The 20,733-nt window shown below is 31.5% G+C and overlaps 1 protein-coding gene across 1 annotated transcript in view; it reads left to right on the top strand.

Moving 5' to 3' along the window:
- Positions 1-1,048: 1,048 nt before the first annotated feature.
- Positions 1,049-20,733, top strand: part of LOC148947286 (uncharacterized) — a 66,321-nt gene continuing 46,636 nt past the window's right edge. Inside the window, exon 1 of the mRNA XM_089096554.1 lies at positions 1,049-1,429. Within this exon, the coding sequence (XP_088952680.1) occupies positions 1,049-1,429 (381 nt within the window). The remainder of the gene's footprint in view (positions 1,430-20,733) is intronic.

The raw sequence follows: 20,733 nt of genomic DNA, 5'->3' as shown, positions 1-20,733 counted from the left end.
TGAAAGGTGACCTAGGCATCTACAGTTTAAAAATACGAAGAAAGATACAGATGATCAAGTTTTGGCTCAAAATCCTGAATTTACCCGAGGAAAGACTTATTCTTGCTGCTTATAAAGATCTCCTCACCCAAAAAAATAAAACCACTTGGACAGCACGGATAAAAAAAATACTACAGGAAACAGGCTTTTCAGACGCGTGGAATGGAGGACAGGGACCACTGGACCAAGAAAACTTCATAAAGGAATTCCAAGCAAGATTGCACGACCAGGAAATTCAACTTTGGTGGACAGCTTTAGACGAAATTACGTGTATGTGTTTTGCCGTTTTTTAATTTAGTCAGCGTTTATTCAATTTACGGGTACGGGAAACAAGAGTGACGCATAGGATAATGTATGGGGAACGTACAGTTTGATATATATATATATATATATATATATATATATATATATATATATATATATATATATATATATATATATATATATATATATATATATATATATATATATATATATATATATATATATATATATATATATATATGTTTGCACATTAGGGTAGAAGGGTGTAAAGTGTAGTCGAAGTGCCTTCAAATGTTAACTACAATTTTTCTGCATATTTTGAAGAAATTTGCCCGTAATAATCTAACAAATAACTGACGTTTATTCAGATTGGCCCCAAAATGCAGAGCAGATGATCCTTTCAAATATGCCTGAAATTCTTTAGGCACTGATCAGCTTAGCAAAAATTTTAACATTGCTTCAATTCCCCGCTAGAAATTAGGATTATTTGATTTTTTCTAAATTACTATATGCTTAAACTTGACAGGTATAACTGAACAGATGAGCCTGTCAACCTTGTGTACGGCGTAACTGAATTATGTGTCTGTTCCGATAGCTTAAACAAACAGGTTATGCCATTCGATATATATACGCTTAATTGAACTGTGCAGGCATGCCGGAGCGCGTCTGGGAGTAATTCGTTGGCCTTCTCAGTTGTTTTGTATCTTTCGTGGTGAAAAGACGAGTTGCTATAAACTGAATAGATATGACAGCTGATTTTCGTAACGGTTACCGGCAGTGTTTGCAAGAGTTCATCGAAATGTATAAAAATGAAAGATGTTTATGGGAAATAAAGTCGATTGACTACCGTAATAAAAGAAAAAAAGATGAGAGTTATTTGAAATTAGCTCAGAAATTAAAAGAAATAGAACCTCGAGCAGATAAAGAAAGTGTGGTCAAGAAAATTAATAATATTCGGAGCAACTTTCGGAAAGAATGGAACAAAGTGAAATTATCCACCAAGTTAGCAGCGACTCCAGAAGATATTTACGTGCCCAAGCTGTGGTATTACAGACTCCTAAGTTTTTTAACAGACGAGGAAATACTTAGGGACTCACGCTTCCATTGTGATAGTGGAGAGGAGGATGTAAGTGCACACCTTCATTTTCTCTACAGCCTATCATATGCAGCGCAATAGCGCTGCCTAAGTAAAGAGCAATGTGGGCACAGTGTTTGATTTATTTAGACACAATGTCTTAGACCAGGGCACTTCGTATAGAAGGAGTTGGTGTCGTCGAAACTTTGAAAAGGGCTCATTCGATTGGAAATTGAAAGGGCTAGTGCCCTTTATAATAATCGAAAGTGATTTGAGGGACTTAACCCCCCTCTCACGCCCACCATTTCCCCAAACACATCCAATCAAAATTTTGATATTATGTTCTAAGTAGTTGAAAGTTCTAGAAATTATATCTTTGAGGATGACACCCCCCACCCACAGCCCTCAGGGCAAGGGTTGTGAGTTATGCCCTGGGGGCATATAAAGTTTATATAGAAAGGGTGATCGTATAAACTCTGGAGGGGGCTCATTGGATTGGTAATCAGAAGCTCTAGTGCCCTTCTTAAGATTCAGAATGATCGGGGGGTAGATAGCCCCCCCCCCCACACCTAGTATTTTCCCAAAATGTATGCTATAGACATTTTGAGATGGCCATCTATTGTAGTAGAAACTTCGAAAAAGGCTAATTCGATTGAAAATTGAAAGGGCTAGTGCCCTTTTTAATAATCAAAAGTGAATGGAGGGTAACAACCCCCCACGCCCATCAATTCCCAAAATACATCTAATCAAAGTTTTAAGTTAGCCATTTTGTTCAGCGTAGTTGAAAGGTCCGGAAATTATGTATTTGAGGATGACAAACCCGTCACAGTACTCAGTGCAAGGGTTGTAAGTTATGTCCCGGGGCATTTAAGGGTGGTCTTATAGACTTTAAATCGGATGGAGCTAATTTGGTTGGAAGTCGGAATTTTATGTGTCCTTTTTAAGAGTCAAAAATGAATGGAGGCAATCATCCTCTCCCCTCCAAGGCTATCATTCCCCAAAACATATCGGATCAAAATTTTAATAGATCTATTTTGTTCAGCCTTGTTGAAAGGACCAGTAATAATGTCTTTGGGGATATCAAAATCCCCACAGTCCTCAGGACAGGGACTGTAAGTTAGGCAATACGTTATTGTTTACACCACTGTATATAAATAATAGCCTACAATAACAAGATTACGCCTTAGTGATTTTTGGCTATTGTATTCTCCGCGCGTACAAACAGCTCCTCCCATTTAATCTGCCATCAGCGGTCCAGTGTATAATTGTCAGTCATTGAATAATGGTGCGTCTTTGTATTATTCGTAATTGCGAAAGCAGAAAGAAATTGTGTTGAACTGGTGAAGTAATTCGCTGCTGTTCCATCTCACAGGTATGACTTAACTGATTGGCTTATGCAGGATTTCTAAAGGGGGGGATTGATTAAATTTTAGAAAATACAGACATTTCTAGTGCTAACTTCTAATCAATACTGCAACAGGGAAATAGCCAGAATTTCATAGTGGAGAGGGATCCATGAAGTGGCGGAACTATTTGAAATTTGCCGCAAAATGTTTCAAACAGTTCGTGGTAACGAACTGTAAGTAAGGAGCTGACCCGGCTCAATGGTAACCGAAACTCTAGAAAACGGGTTTTTGATACCAATAGATACATCAAAAGAATCAAATTTCAATGCTGATTTCAAATATATAACTTCCATCAAGTTTAGTGCTACCCATCAAAAGTTACGCGCCTAAGAAAATTTGGCCGATTTTCAAAAAAGGGGGAAAGACCCTCTAAAAGTAATAGAATGTTAATGAAAAGCAAACCATCATATTGAGCGCATTAGAGAACTCTACTGTACAGGTTTCAAGCTCCTTCCTGCAAAAATGTGGAATTTTGCATTTTTTGCCAGAAGAAAGATCACTGATGCGTTTTTATTTGTTTTTTTTTTTGTTTTTTTTTCCAGGGGTGATCGTATCGACCCAGTGCTCCTAGAATATCGTGGGTGGGCTCATTGAAACGGAAATTAAAAGTTCTAGTGCCCTTTTAAAGTGACCAAAAAAAATGGAGGGCAACTAGGCCCCCTTCAACGCACATTTTTTTGCCAAAGTCATCCGATCTAAATTTTGAGATAGCCATTTTGTTCAGCATGATCGAAAATATGATAACTATGTATTTAAGGATGACTTAATTCCCCGAAGTCCTCGGGGGGAGGGCTGAAAGTTATGAACTTTACCCAATGTTAACATATGGTATTGGTTATTGGGAAGTATAAAGACGTTTTCAGGGGGGATTTTTCTGGTAGTGTGGGAGGGGTGGGTTGGGGGTTATTGTGGGAGGATCTTTCCATGAAGGAACTTTCATGGGGAAGGGACATTGCTATGAAGGGGGCGCCAGATTTCCCAGCATTCTTTAAAAAAAATTCCCAGCATTTTTTCTGGTAGGGTGGGGAGGGGGTGGGTTGGGGGTTATGTGGGAGAATTTGTCCATGAAGGAACTTTCATGGGGGGCGGGACATTGCTGTGAAGGGGGCGCCAGATTTCCCAGCATTCTTTAAAAAAAAGACCAAAAATCAAATAAACAAAAAAAGTTTTTCAACTGAAAGTAAGGAGCAACATCACAACTTAAAACGAACAGAAAATGTTACGTACATGATTGGGTTCACTCCCTAGTCAATATCTCCCTCTTTAAGCCAAAGATGTTTTAGTACTTTCACAAGAGCTATTTATTCTAATTAACGGCCTTTGTGATTAAGTATATTTATTGCTAATAAAAACGTTCGTAAATCAAATTAAACAAGTTTCGAGAAAGCCATTTAACCTAAAAAAAGTAAAATTAATATGAAAATTTTGCTGTAATTATTTATGTACGGTGAGCCAGAATCAAAACTTGCATTAATTCAAAAACGTCCAAAAATTAAATTAAAAAAAACAGTTTTTTTAACTGAACGTAGGGAACGACGTTCAAACTTAAAACGAACAGAAATTATTCCGTATATGAAAGGGACTGTCCCCTCCTCAACACCTCGCTGTTTACGCTAAGGTTTGACTTTCTCACAACTCTATTTTTTAAACAATAAAAAAATTTAGCGTAAAGAGCGAGGCGTTGAGGAAGGGACAGCCCCTTTCATATACAGAATAATTTCTGTATTGGTATTTCTGTATAGTATTGGTTTTGGTTTATTGGAAAGCCATTTAGCACAAGAAAAGTAAAATTAATATTCAAATTTTGTTTTACTTATTCAGTGACGGTAAGCCAAAATAAAAGCTGCATTAACTAAAAAATGATCAGAAATTAGATAAAAAAACAAGTTTTTTTTAACTGAAAGTAAGGAGCGACATTAAAACTTAAAACGAACAGAAATTATTCCGTATATGAAAGGGACTGTCCCCTCCTCAACACCTCGCTCTTTACGCTAAAGTTTTTCATTGTTTAAAAAAAAATAGAATTGTGAGAAACTCAAATTTTAGCGTAAAGAGCGAGGCGTTGAGGAGGGGACAGCCCCTTTCATATACGGAAAAATTTCTGTTCGTTTTAAGTTTTAATGTCGCTCCTTACTTTCAGTTAAAAAAAACTTGTTTTTTTTTATTTAATTACCACAAAGGGGCAACCTAACAGTTTTAGCACAGGTTATCTATTAGGTTTCACAATAATCTATTGTTTTAGATGGTAATATTTCGCCGTGGAGGGTCAAAACTTTTTCTTATTGGTTTTGGTACTGTTCTATTAGCTGGGAGACCCGCGAGAAGTGAAGTTTCGTTACTGCTAATGAAATAAACAAAATATGATGGAAATATAATAGTTTAGAAACAAATTTTGGTAAATTTTCGGCAGTTCATGTTATTGACTTACGAATAAAGTAAACATACTTGCCCTTATGCTCTTTCCAAATATAACAATCATTTTTGTCGGAAATGAATTTTACCCCCACCCCTATATATACCAATTCAGGGTATATATTTGCACATTAGGTGGGTGGGGGTAAAGTTTATTTCTTGTGCAAATGAGACTTAAGTTTAAACTTTACCCCACCCTCCCCTCTAGTGTCGAAATACATACAATGAATTGGTATATATAGGGGGTGGAGGTAAAATTCATTTTCGACAAAAATGATTATTATATTCTTAAAGAGCATAAAAAAAGGCATCGAGTAGTGTGTTCACTTTATTCGTAATTCAATAATATGAACCGCCGAAAATTTACCCAAATTTTGGCTATATATTTGCACATTAGAGAGTGTGAGCAGTGGTGGATCCATGGGGGGGGGGGGAGGGGGCGCGCGGCCCCCTAGCGTAGTCTAAAGTAGTGTAATTTATTTAAATAACGCAAGTTTGCGTTAACTAAACTTGCTCCTAGCGCAAGTTTATCGGATCAACCTATTTTGCCCCCCCCACTAAAAAATCCTGAATCTGACCCTAGGTGAGGGGTGAAGCACAGCATATATTAAATACGTACCCTAACCTAGGTACTTTTTTTATCCCCTAAACCCTAAAAAAACTAAAGTTTAAATATTGTAAACGAAGTGAGAAACCACTGTTTGCAATGGTCGGCATAGGAATTCTCGGTACTTTTCAATTAGCTGATACCCACGCGATATATTGTACAGGGAAGATGCTAAAGGAAACTAGTCAAACGGGTATCTGTCAATAGAGAATTGGATCGCAAACCTTGGTTTGTCATTGCGTTTACAATATTTAAACTATTGGTTTTTGGGGTTTGGGGGGGGGAGTTACCTAGATTAGGTTACGCATTTAATATAAGCTATGCTCTACCCTCCACCCCACTAATGTTCAAATATATAGCCCAAATTTGTTTCTAAACTATTATATTTTCATCTCATTTTGTTTTATTTCATTAGCAAACTTGACTTCTCGCGTGGGTACCATCTAATTGTCAAGTTCATTCCAAACTTGACTTCTCGCGTGGGTACCATTTAATTGAAAAGTACTGAATTCTCCGTTGAAAGAACCTATTTAACTAGTTTCTTTTATCGTCTTTGCTATACAATATCTCGTGGGTCTCCCAGCTAATAGAACAGTACCTTGGTTTTATTTTTATTGGCCAGGAAAAATGTTCGGTAATAGTGCATTAGATGGCCACTTTTATATACTATGCAAGGAAACCAAACATGCAAGACAGACGTAACTCGCCAGAGACCGGTTATCAAACAGTTCGTGGTAACGAACTGTAAGTAAGGAGCGACCCGGCTCAATGGTAACCGAAACTCTAGAAAACGGGTTTTTGGTACCAATAGATACATCAAAAGAATCAGATTTCAATGCTAATTTCAAATATATAACTTTCATCAAGTTTAGAGCTACCCATCAAAAGTTACGCACCTGAGAAAATTTGGCTGATTTTCAAAAAAAAGGGGAAAGACCCCCTAAAAGTTATAGAACCTTAATGAAAATAACACCATCATATTCAGCAGTAGTAACCGTATAATGAATTGAAAGTATACATACATATCTATGCCTTAGGCGTAAGTTTGAATGTATACTTTCAATGCATTGGACGGTTACCATGGTCATTTGCGTACAAACATGTCTATAGGTATTTACACTCTAGGAACGAATAACGTTAAAATTTCAATGTCTTTTTTTTTTTTATTTCAAAAAAACCGGGTTATATTATTTTTTAATAGCCTATTATTTTTTTGTATGTATTAAGGTTTCAAATTTGATTCTCTGAAATTAGTAAGAGAATTTAATTAAAAGATAATAGTTTTTATTTCCATGGATATTAGTAGAGGAAAAAAAATGAGGGGTGCATTTACATTATTGGAGATTAATGATGGAGCTAACAACAGTGATGTAATTACTTCTTTAGTTTACGAGATTTGCGAATTTTTTTTGCGAAGAGGTATTAGCGTAAAAGTATTGCGATGGTTAAGAATGCCTCACGGGGTAATTAAAGAATGGGGTGCTTACATCAGATACTTAATAGATTTGACGATTACAAGAGACATTGCTAGAGTCAAATATATTTGGTGTTGGTGATATTATGACCCTCCAAGTCCCCTGAGGAACGGGCTGCACAGTGTATCGGTATCGGACGTATTATTTTTGGGCGTATTGCTATCGCAGGTATCTATACAGATTTTTAGTAGCTCTTATAAAATATATTAATCATATCTACGTTATTCATATAAATTAAACAATCATCAAATTCTATTTTAATTTTTACCGGATTAAATTCAAATCTGATTAAACTCTTAAAAAAAAAAGCCAGTCCTGGATAGAGCCTAAGCTATCTATATTTTAAATACGATGCATAAAAAATAACACAATTTGGTCTGTTTGATATTTATTCAGAATATTAATGGGGGTGCCGTGCCCCCCTCCCCAAAACCAAAGCTCACGTAGTATAAAATAAAAATAAAATTGTTTGTCTTTTTCAATTATGAACGTCACGATTTTAAAACTTATAGGCTTAAATTTCAATCTGCATAACCTATTAAAAAAGAACGCCAGTCCTATATGGAGCCTAATTTATCTATATTTTAAATACGATTAATACAAAAATAACACAATTTTGACTATTAGGTCCATTTGATATTAATTTTCAATACGATGAATAAAAAAAAACACTTTTTACTATTAGGTCCGTTTGGTATTTATTCAGAATATTAATTGGGAGGGCCTTTCCCCACCCCAAAAACCAACGCTTACTTAGTATAAAAATTTATTATTTATTTTTAAATTATAAAAATAACTATTTTAAAAATTATAGTATTAAATTTAAATGTGATTAAATTCTTAAAAAAACTACAGTCCTATATAGAGACTAATATATAAATATTTTAAATACGATTCATAAAAAACACACTTTTGACTATTAGGTCCGTTTGATATTTATTCAGAGTATTAATGGGGGCGCTGGTCCCCCTCCCCATAACCACAGCTCACACAGTATAAAATAAAAAAAATTTTATTTATTTTTAAATTATTAACGTCACTATTTTAAAAATTATAGGATTAAATTTCAATCTGCTTAAACTCGTAAAAAATAACTACAGTATTAGATGGAGCCTAGTATATATATATTTTAAATACGTTGCATAAAAAATAACAGAATTTTGACTATTAGGTCCATTTGATATTAATTTTAAATACGATGCATAAAAAATAACACAATTTATACTATTAGGTCAGTAAGATATTTATTCAGACTATTAATGGAGGCGCAATTCCCTCCTACCCCAAAACCAAAGCTCGCTATGAATAAAATAAAAAATTGAATATCTTTTTAAATTATGAACGTCACTATTTTAAAACTTATAGGCTTAAATTTCAATCTGCTTAAACTCGTAAAAAAAGAACGACAGTCCTAGATGGAGCCTAAGATATTTATATTTTAAATAATATGTATAAAAAATAATTTTGTTTTGACTTTTAGTTCTGTTTTTTTTTTATTCATAATATTAAAGGGGGGACATTACCCCCTCCCCCAACCCCACAGCACACACAGGATAAAAGAAAAAATTGGTTGTCTTTTTCAATTATGAACGTCACTATTTTAAAACTTATAGTCTTAAATTTCAATCTGAATAACCTCGTAAAAAAGAACCTCAGTCTTAGATGGAGCCTAATCTATCTATATTTTAAATACGATGCATAAAAAAAGTAACACAATTTTGACTATTAGACCTGTTTGATATTAATTTTAAATACGATGCATAAAAAAATAACACAATTTTGACTATTAGGTCCTTTTGATATCTTTTCAGAATATTAATATTCCTCACCCCCCTCCGCAATACTAAAACCCATCCCAACACATTAAATATATTGTGCATATTTATAGGAGACTCAGTGCTCTTTAATCAATTTTTAGTCTTAAATATGAGATCTTTCTGCTAGCTAGTTAAGAACAGTTTTAGCAAAAATAAAATAGCAATTACCCGCTGTCAAAAAGAGTGTGAATTCTTAGTTTGAGCTGTGGTCAGCTGTCAATCAGAAACTCAATATTATACGAGAGTTAAAATTAGCTATACTACAAGTTGAACTTCGATTTCAATCAGAAACTCAATATGATAAGATAGTTAAAAGTAGTTATAAGAAAATTTGAACTTAGCGTGAAAGGCGAGGTGTTGAGGAGGAGGGAACCCCCCTCATATACGTAATAATTTTGGTTCATTTTAAGTTTTTAGTGTTTCTCCTTACTGTCAGTGGAAATTTTTTTTTGAATATTTCTAATACACTAAAACATAGAGCGCTACAAACATCAGAATCAACTTTAGAGGGACAATTTATCTGTAAAAGAGGGGTTATTATTTCCTTACTAAATTTTTCTTCTTTTTTTTTTTAAGGAGGAGGAATTGGATTCATGCAATTACTCTCCCCCTGAAAAACGACCGAGATGGAACGATACCACATCGATGCAAGCTACCAAAATACATGGTGAAAATATCCCTTTACACATTGACAACGATTCGAGTGAAACAAGAAAACAGTTAAGGGCACTTCTAAAAACACAGAAAAAGGACAAACATACCCTTCTGTATAATGGTAGAGATGTGAGACGCTTTAGTCTATTAAATCACGCAATGAATGAACCTGTGATATCCTTATACCTCGTGATATCGAAGATGATCTAAGAGACGAGACAAAGTGGTTATTTAAGAGACAACATAAGAGGTTATTCAATAGAATGGATATGCCAGTGATCTATTAAATGACATTGAGAATAAGAAGGAGAGCCCTAATATCACCAAGGAAATTAAAGACATTGTGTTATATATTTCATAAATAAAGTTTCATATATTTATTATTATTATTTTCTTAGGCTTAAGGGTCGAGGTTTGAGAATTTTAAGAGACTATTTTCCTCATTTTAATATATTTATTCAGATGACTACTGACTCAATACGGGATACAACCTGATAACCAAATTCAATATTTGTTATCTACCAGAAACTTCATGGAAAATGAAAATCTCAAAATTAACTTTTTTAAAGCTTGATCATTTTCATACTGAAAAGATCAAAAGATATAAAAACTTTTTATATATTCTACGGAAAAATTTAGAATAGAACTTTAAATTTATTTATGTGTTTATGAAATTAAAAACTGATGTTGAAGATTTTTATTTTTCTATGGAGAAAATAGAATTGAAATGTAAGTTATTTAATAAAATTCTGAATTGAGTTAACTTTTAATTATCACAGAATAACTTTTTATATCTTCTACGAAAAATTTGGATCACTACTTTAAATTTTTCCATCTCTTTGAGAAAATCTGATCTGAAATGAAAAATTTTTAGTTTCTCTGGGAAAAAATTGAATTGATCTGCAAGTTATTTTTTTTTTCATTGAGAAAATTCAGAAGAGAACTTGAACTTTTCTTCACCACATTGAGAAAATTAGAAATTAAATGAAGCTTTTTATCTTCCTGGAAAATATTCACATTCATAGTATAACTTTTCGTATCTTCTACACTAAAATTTAGAACATTACTTTAAATTTGTTTATGTCTTTCTGAAAAATTACAGACTTAAAGGGGAGCTCCGTATCGTCATAGTGAAATATTCATGATCAATGTGTAACTTTTTATATCTTCTACAAAAAATTTGGATGAAATCTTTAAATTTATGTCTTTGGGGAAAAATCTGAATTGAAGTGTAACCTTTTTATATTATTTGTAAAAATATAATTGATCAATAACTAATTTCTTTTTTTTATTGAGAAAACTCAGAAGAGAAGTTAAACTTCTCTTCACTTCCTTGAGAAAATTTAAAATTGAAGTACAACTTTGTCGTTCGGGAAAATATTCACACTGGAGTTTTTTATCTTCATTGAAAATATTCACTATCAAAGTATAACTTTTTCTTGAAAAATACAAAATACTTGTTACAAAACAAAAAGATTTCTAACAAAATTAAAAATAGTTCTTACAGAATATAAAAGATCAAACAAAATCCAAAGCAGTTCTTACAAAACATAAATAATTCTTAAAAAATACAAAAAGTTTTAAGAAATCCAAAATAGTTCTTACAAAACGAAAATTATTAGTAATAAATACAAAAATACTTTACACAAATCCACAATAGCTCTAAAAGAATATAAAATACTTGGTGCAAAATACCAAATACTTGCTTCAAGACACTAAATTTCTAACAACATCCCAAATAGTTATTATAGCATAAAAAAAATTCAAACTTATTCCAAAAATAATTCTTACAAAGCAGAAACAATTCTTGCAAAATAAAAAAGTTGTAAGAAAATCGAAAATAGTTCTTAAACAACAAAAACTATTCTTAAAAATAGAAAAAATAATTTAAACAAATCCAAAATAGTTCTAACAGAATTAAAAATAGCTTCTTCAAAATATGAAATACTTGTCACAAAGCACGAAAATTCTAACAACACCGAAAGTACTTCTTACAGAATACAAGAAGTTCAAACAAACTCCAAAAATAGTTCTTAAAAAAAAAAAATAATTCTTACTAAATACAAAAATATTTTAGACAAATCAACAATAGTACTAACAGAATAAAAAATAGTTGTTGAAAAACTTGAAATACTTGTTACAAAACAAAAATATTTCTTAAAACATCAAAAATAGTTCTTACAGAATATAAAAATTTCAAACAAAATCAAAATTGTTCTTACGAAACATAAATAATTCTTAAAAAATGTAAAAAGTTCTAATAAATCCAAAATAGTTCTTAAAAAAAAAAAATTATTCGTATTAAATAAAAAAATAAATTAAAAAAATCCAAATTATTTATAACATAATAAAAAAAATAATTTGTTAAAAATAAAAAATAATTGCTTCAATAAACTAAATTTCTAACAACAAAACCACATTATATATAACATAAAAAAAAATATAATTTCATAACAATACAAAATAATTGCTTCAAGACACAAAATTTCTAACATCACCCCAAATAGTTATTATATCATACAAAAAATTAAGACATATTCAAAAAATAATTCTTACAAAGCAGAAACAATTCTTTCACAATACAAAAAGTTCTAAGAAAATCAAAAATAGTTCTTAAACAACAAAAACTATTCTTAAAAATAGAAAAAATCCTTTACACAAATCCAAAATAGTTCTAACAGATTTAAGAATATCTTCTGAAAAATATGAAATACATGTCACAAATCACTGAAATTCTAACAACACCGAAAGTAGTTCTTACAGGATACAAAAAGTTCAAACAAAATCAGAAAATAGTTCTTAAAAAACAAAAATGATTCTTACGAAATACAAAAATATTTTAGACAAATCCAAAATAGTACTAAAAGAATAAAAAATAGTTGTTGCAAACTTCGAAATACTTGTTACAAAAAAAAAAGATTTGTATGCCTTTCCTTGGCACCTTTCCAAACGAGCGGGGACTCCCCATCGGTTTCTACACAGTTCAAAAAAGTGAGCAGTACGAAAACGCCAAGTTTACAACCCCCCTTTTTTTTTCGCGTCCTAGCGGGTGAGATATCTAACTTCGCCAGATCTTTATTTCATTTTTTTTAATTTACAATGTCTCCCGGGTTCGGGGGCGCCCGGACCCTGGTCTACTTGTAGCTTAAAAAAATGAAATAAAGCTCTGTCGACGTTACCGATCTCTCCCGCTTGGTCCCTAAAAAACCAGTCTGGTTGAAAACGTGGAGTTTTCGTACTGCTCACTTTCTTGCAATGTGTAGGAACCAGTGGGAGTCCCTCATTTGGAAAGGTGCCAGAAAGGCATACAAATCTTTTGTTTTGTAACAAGTATTTCGAATTTTGCAACAACTATTTTTATTCTGTTAGTACTATTTTGGATTTGTCTAAAATATTTTTGTATTTCGTAAGAATAATTTTGTTTTTTAGAACTATTTTCAGATTTTGTTTGAACTTTTTGTATCCTGTAAGAACTACTTTCGGTTGTTAGAATTTCCGTGCTTTGTGACATGTATTTCATATTTTGCAGAAGATATTCTTAACTCTGTTAGAACTATTTTGGATTTGTGTAAGGATTTTTCTATTTTTAAGAATAGTTTTTGTTGTTTAAGAACTATTTTGATTTTCTTACAACTTTTGTATTTTGCAAGAATTGTTTCTGCTTGTAAGAATTATTTTGGAATATGTTTGAATTTTTTGTATGCTATAATAACTATTTGGGATGTTGTTAGAAATTTAGTGTCTTGAAGCAAGTATTTGGTATTTTGCACCAAGTATTTTTTTTATTCTGTTAGAACTAATGTGGATTTGTTGTTAGAAATTTAGTGTCTTGAAGCAAGTATTTGGTATTTTGCACCAAGTATTTTTTATTCTGTTAGAACTATTGTGGATTTGTGTAAAGTATTTTTGTATTTACTACGAATAATTTTTGTTTTGTAAGAACTATTTTGGATTTCTTAGAACTTTTATATTTTTAAGAATTATTTATGTTTCGTAAGAACAATTTTGATTTTGTTTGAACTTTTATATTCTGTAAGAACTATTTTTGATGTTTTAAGAAATATTTTTGTTTTGTAACAAGTATTTCAAGTTTTGCAACAACTATTTTTATTCTGTTAGTACTATTTTGGATTTGTCTAAAATATTTTGTATTTCATAAGAATGATTTTTGTTTTTTAAGAACTATTTTTGGGATTTGTTTGAACTTCTTGTATTCTGTAAATACTTTCAGTGTTGTTAGAATTTTCGTGCTTTGTGACAAGTATTTCATATTTTGCAGAAATATTTTTAATTCTGTTAAAACTATTTTGGATTTGTGTAAGGATTTTTCTATTTTTAAGAATAGTTTTTGTTGTTTAAGAACTATTTTCGATTTTCTTACAACTTTTGTATTTTGCAAGAATTGTTTCTGCTTTGTAAGAATTATTTTGGAATAAGTTTGAATTTTGTATGCTATAATAACTATTTGGGATGTTGTTAGAAATTTAGTGTCTTGAAGCAAGTATTTGGTATTTTGCACCAAGTATTTTATATTCTGTTAGAACTATTGTGGATTTGTGTAAAGTATTTTTGTATTTATTACAGATAATTTTTGTTTTGTAAGAACTATTTTGGATTTCTTAAAACTTTTTGTATTTTTAAGAATTATTTCTGTTTTGTAAGAACTGCTTTGGATTTTGTTTGAACTTTTATATTCTGTAAGAACTATTTTTAATGTTGTGAGAAATCTTTTGGTTTTGTAACAAGTATTTTGTATTTTGCAAGAAAAAGTTATACTTTGATCATTGAATATTTTCAATGAAGATAAAAAACTCCAGTGTAATATTTTCCCGAAAGACAAAGTTGTACTTCAATTTTAAATTTTCTCAAGGAAGTGAAGAAAGTTTAACTTCTCTTCTGAGTTTTCTCAATAAAAAAGAAATTAGTTATTGATCAATTATATTTTTCCAAATAATATAAAAGGTTCCACTTCAATTCAGATTTTTCCCCAAAGACATAAATTTAAAGCTTTCATCCAAATTTTTGTAGAAGATATAAAAGTTACACATTGATCATGAATATTTCACTATGAAGATCCTGAGCTCCAACTTAATTATGTAATTTTTCCTAAAGACATACACAAATTTAAAGTAATTTTATAAATTTTAGTGTAGAATATAGAAAAAGATATACTATGAATATGAATATGTTCAAGTAAGATAAAAAGATTCATTTAATTTCTAATTTTCTCAAGGAGGTGAAGAAAAGTTCAAGTTCTCTTCTGAATTTTCTCAATGAAAAAGAAATAACTTACAGATCAATTCAATTTTTCCCAGAGAAACTAAAAATTTTTAACGTCATTTCAGATTTTCTCAAAGGTATTTAATAATTTAAAGGAGTGATCAAACTTTTTCGTAGAAGATAGTAAAAGTTATTCTGTGATCATGAAAATTTAACTCAATTCAGAAATTTATTATATAAATAATATTTCAATTATAGTTTCTCCAGAGAAAAATAAAAATATTCCACATCAGTTTCTAAGTTCATCAACACATAAAGAAATTTAAAGTTCTATTCTAAATTTTTCCGTAGAAGATAGAAAAAGTTTTTATATATTTTGATCTTTTCAGTCTGAAAATGATCATGCGGTAAAAAAGTTAATGTTGAGCTGTTCATTTTCCATGAAGTTTCTGGTAGATAACAAATATTGAATTTGGTTATCAGGTTGTATCCCGTATTGAGTCAGTAGTCATCTGAATAAATATATTAAAATAGGGAAAATAGTCTCTTAAAATTCTCAAACCTCGACCTTAAGCCTAAGAAAATAATAATAATAAATATATGAAACTTTATTTCTGAAATCTATAACACAATATCTTTAATTTCCTTGGTGATATTAGGGATCTCCTTCTTATTCTCAATGTCATTTAATAGATCACTGGCATATCCATTCTATTGAATAACCTCTTATGTTGTCTCTTAAATAACCACTTTTCTCGTCTCTTAGATCATCTTCGATATCACGGGGTATAACGATATCACAGGGTATTTCATTGCGTGATTTAATAGACTAAAGCGTCTCACATCTCTACCATTATACAGAAGGGTATGTTTGTCCTTTTCTGTGTTTTTAGAAGTGCCCTTAACTGTTTTCTTGTTTCACTCGAATCGTTGTCAATGATGTAAAGGGATATTTTCACCATGTATTTTGGTAGCTTGCATCGATGTGGTATCGTTCCATCTCGGTCGTTTTTCAGGGGGAGAGTAATTGCATGAATCCACTTCCTCCTTAAAAAAAAAAGAAGAAAAATTTAGTAAGGAAATAATAAACCCTCTATTACAGATAAATTGTCCCTCTATAGTTGATTCTGATGTTTGTAGCGATCTATTTTTTAGTGCATTAGAAATATTAAAAAAAAATTTCCACTGAAAGTAAGGAGAAACACTAAAAACTTAAAATGAACCAAAATTATTACGTATATGAGGGGGTCCCTCCTCCTCAACACCTCGCCTTTCACGCTAAGTTCAAATTTTCGTATAACTACTTTTAACTATCTTATCATATTGAGTTTCTGATTGAAAGCGAAGTTCAAATTTTCGTATAACTACTTTTAAATATCTTATAATATTGAGTTTCTGATTTAAAGCGGACAACATATCTAACACATAATTCAAACGATTTTTGACAGCTGTTCAGGTATAGAGTATTTTGTATAAATCGGTTCTTAACTAGCTTGCAGAAATATATCATATTTAAGACTAAAAATTGATTAACGAGAAATGAGTCTCCTTTAAAGATGCAACATATAGGTTATTTGGTGTGAGGTTGGGTCGGCGTTAGGAGGGGGGGGATGACTATTAATATTCTCAATAGATATCAATAGTACCTAATAGTCAAAATTGTGTTATTTTTTATGCATCGTATTTAAAATTAATATCAAACGGTTCTAATAGTCAAAATTGTTTTACTTTTTTATTCATAGTATTTAAAATAGAGAGAACTGAGTCTCCATCTAATACTTGTGTTCTTTTTTTACGAGATTAATAAGTTTGTAATTAACTAACATCAGTTTTAAATAATTTATTTATGCAATGAAAAAAGTCATACAATTTTTTTTCTGTTATAATGTGTGAGCTTTGGTTTTGGGGGAGGGGGAACTGTGCCCCCTATAAGCTTATGAAAAAAAAAAAAACATAACTTATAGTAAACAAAATGTTATTTTTTAATACACTTATTTAAATTATAGTTAGATTATTAACAATAGCGTCCGTTCGTTCCTTTTTAAGATTGTATTCCGATTTTTAAATAAGAATATCATTTTTATAATCGAGACGGTAAAAAAATAAAAATATCATAACATTTTTATTTTAGTAATAGAGATCGGGTTGGTTTGGGATGAGGAATGGTCCCTCCATTAATATTCTGAATAAATATCTTACTGACCTAATAGTATAAATTGTGTTATTTTTTATGCATCGTATTTAAAATTAATATCAAATGGACCTAATATTCAAAATTCTGTTATTTTTTATGCACCGTATTTAAAATATATATATCATAGGATCCATATACGACTGGCGTTCTTTTTTACGAGTATAATCAGATTGAAATTTAAGCCTATAAGTTTTAAAATAGTGACTTTAATATTTTAAAAATAAAGTACATTTTTTTTCTTGGACGCGTGTTGATGGGGTGTTCTGGGGAGGGGGACAAGCGCCCCCCATTAATACTCTTAATAAATATCAAATTGACATAAGCGTCACAATTGTGTTTTTTTATGATTCGTATATAATATATTTATATCTTAGTATCTCTCCAGGACTGTCGTTTTTTTTAGACTTTAAGCATATTTAAATTTTATCCTATAATTTTCAAAATAGTGATGTTTATAATTTAAAAATAAATAATAAATTTTTATACTACGTCAGCTTTGGTTTTGGGGAGGGGGAATGGCCCCCCCCATTAATATTCTGAATAAATATCAAACGGACCTAATAGTCAAAATTGTGTTTTTTATTCATCGTATTGAAAATTAATATCAAATGGACCTCAAAGTCAAAATTGTTTTATTTTTTTATGCATAGTATTTAAAATATAGATAACTTAGGCTCCATATAGGACTGGCGTTCTTTTTTAAGAGGTTATGCAGATTGAAATTTAATACTATAAGTTTTAAAATCGTGACGTTCATAATTGAAAAAGACAAACAATTTTTTTCTTTTATACTACGTGAGCTTTGTTTTTGGGGAGGGGGGAACGGCGCCCTAATTAATATTCTGAATAAATATCAAACATACCAAATTGTGTTATTTTTTATGCATAGTATTTAAAATATAGATAGCTTAGGCTATATCCATGACTGGCTTTTTTTTTAATATTTTAATAATATTGTAAATTAAGCCTTTAAAATTAAAAAAATAATTTGCTTATTGTTGAATTTATATTAATAAAGTATATATTATTAATATATTTTATAAGAGCTACTAAAAATCTGTATAGATAACTGTGATAGCAATACGCCCAAAAATAATACTTCTGATACCGATACAGTGTGCAGCCCGTTCCTCAGGGGACTTGGAGGGTCAGAATATCACCAACACCAAATATATTTGACTCTAGCAATGTCTCTTGTAATCGTCAAATCTATTAAGTATCTGATGTAAGCACCACATTCTTTAATTACCCCGTGAGGCATTCTTAACCATCGCAATACTTTTACGTTAATACCTCTTCGCAAAAAAATTCGCAAATCTCTTAAACTAAATAATTAACTAAATCACTGTTGTTAGCTCAATCATTAATCTCCAATACTTTAAAATCATACCTCATTTTTTTTCATCTAATCACATAAAAGAAAATAAAAACTAATACCTTTTAATCAAATTCTCTTACTAATTTCAGATAATCAAATATGGAACCTGAATATATACAAAAAATAATAGGCGAGTAAAAAAGAAGAGACACCGTTTTTTTGAACTAAAAAAAAAAGACATAGAACTTTTAAAGTGCGTCGTTCCTAGAGTGTAAAGACCTGTAGACCTGCTTGTATGCAAATGACCCTGGTAACCGCCCAATGCATTGAAATTATAAATTAAAACTTACTCCTAAGGCATAGATATGTATGTAAACTTTCAATGCATTATACGGTTACTACTTTCAGCGTCATATCAGATCAGACACCATCATATCAGAGAACCCTACTGTAGAGGTTTCAAGCTCCTATCTACAAAAATGTGGAATTTTCCATTTTTTGCCAGAAGAAAGATCACGGATGCGTGTTTATTTGTTTGTTTGTTTGTTTGTTTGTTTTTTTGTTTTTTTTCCCAGGGGTGATCGTATTGACCCCTATCGGATTTTTTCTGGAGGGGGGGGGCTAGAGGAGGGGGTTACTCTGGAGAATCTTTCCGTGGAGGATGTTTCTTTGGGGTAAGGGACATTTCTATGAAGAGGGCGCCGGATTTCCAAGCATTATTTAAAAAACGATCAGAAATCAAATAAAAAAAAAACAAGTTTTTTCAACTGAAAGTAAGAAGCAACATTAAAACTTAAAACGAACAGAAATTATAACGTATGTGAGGAGATTCTCCCCCAAGTCAATACCTCGCTCTTTACGCTACAGTTTTTTTAGTGCTTTCAAACGGCTATCTATTCTAATTAAACGGCCTTTGTGATTCAGCGGTTTGTGAATCAAAATTTTTTTTTAACTTTTCAAACAGTTCGTGGTAACGAACTGTAAGTAAGGAGCGACCCGGCTCAATGGTAACCGAAACTCCAGAAAACGGGTTTTTGATACCAATAGATATATCAAAGGAATCAGATTTCAATGCTGATTTCAAATATATAACTTTTATCAAGTTTAGTCCTAACAATAAGAAGCGCAGAGCCTGAAAAAATTTGTCTGATTTTCACAAAAAGGGAGAAAGACACCCTCAAAGTTATAGAACCTTAATGAAAATCACACCATCATATAAGTCGTATCAGAGAACCCTACTGTAGAGCTTTCAAGCTCCTATCTACAAAAATGTGGAATTTTACATTTTTGCGAGAAGAAAGATCACAGATGCGTATTTATTTATATTTTGTTTGTTTGTTTGTTTTTCCCAGGGGTGATCGTTTTGACCCACTGGTTCTAGGATGTCGGGAGAGGGCTCATTCGAACGGAAATTAAAAGTTCTAGTGCCCTTTTTAAGTGATCAAAAAGATTGGAGGGCAGCTAGACCCCCTCCCATGCTTATTTTTTTCCTAGTCACCCGATCAAAATTTTGAGATAGCCATTTTGTTCAGCATGGTCGAAAATATGATAAATATGTCTTTTAGGATGACTTAATCCCCCGAAGTTCCCAGAGGGAGGGCTAAAAGTTATGAACTTTACCCATAGGGTTACCATATAGATCTTATGGTAGAGGCTCCACCGTGCCGGGTAAAGAATGTAAAGCCTCGAAACCCGTTAAGGCAGGTGGTATTTCTTCTGATGGAAGGTTCTAAATGGAAATATTTTGCCCTAAATGGAAGGTTCTACTTGGAAATATTTTGCTAGATTTAAGGTGCTTTTGCTGGTAAATTTACAACGACTTACATTTATTGATGACAACTTTGCTTGGATTTGGACTTTTCTATTTGGTTGACGGTTCGGGTATACTGTTTGGTCCTAGGTAGTTGGATAGATGGGTAAGGTAAAATCCTCGTTCAAGTGCACATTTGTCTCAATTTCTGGATTAGGACGACAGTTTTTTTATTTTTTTGTTATTTTTTTTTTTTAGTTGTTTTATTTTTTTTTTTGCCAAGTAATTACCTCTTAAACATAATATAGTATTGGGTATTGGGAATTTACAGAAGTTTTCAGGAGGTTTTTTTTCTGGTAGTGGGAGGGAAGGGTGGGTCGGTGGTTATTTTGGAGGATCTGTTCATGAAGGAATTTTTCATGGGGGAAGGGAAATTGCCATGAAGGGGGCGCCGGACTTGCCAGCATTATTTATTGGTTATTGGGAAGTATACAATCATTTT

Source organism: Artemia sp. Qi Xiang Cuo, chromosome 11, assembly GCF_049724085.1.
Source record: "Artemia sp. Qi Xiang Cuo chromosome 11, ASM4972408v1, whole genome shotgun sequence".
NCBI lineage: Eukaryota > Metazoa > Arthropoda > Branchiopoda > Anostraca > Artemiidae > Artemia > Artemia sp. Qi Xiang Cuo.
Note: the sequence above shows the minus strand (reverse complement) of the source record. Positions and strands in the feature narration are given on the sequence as shown.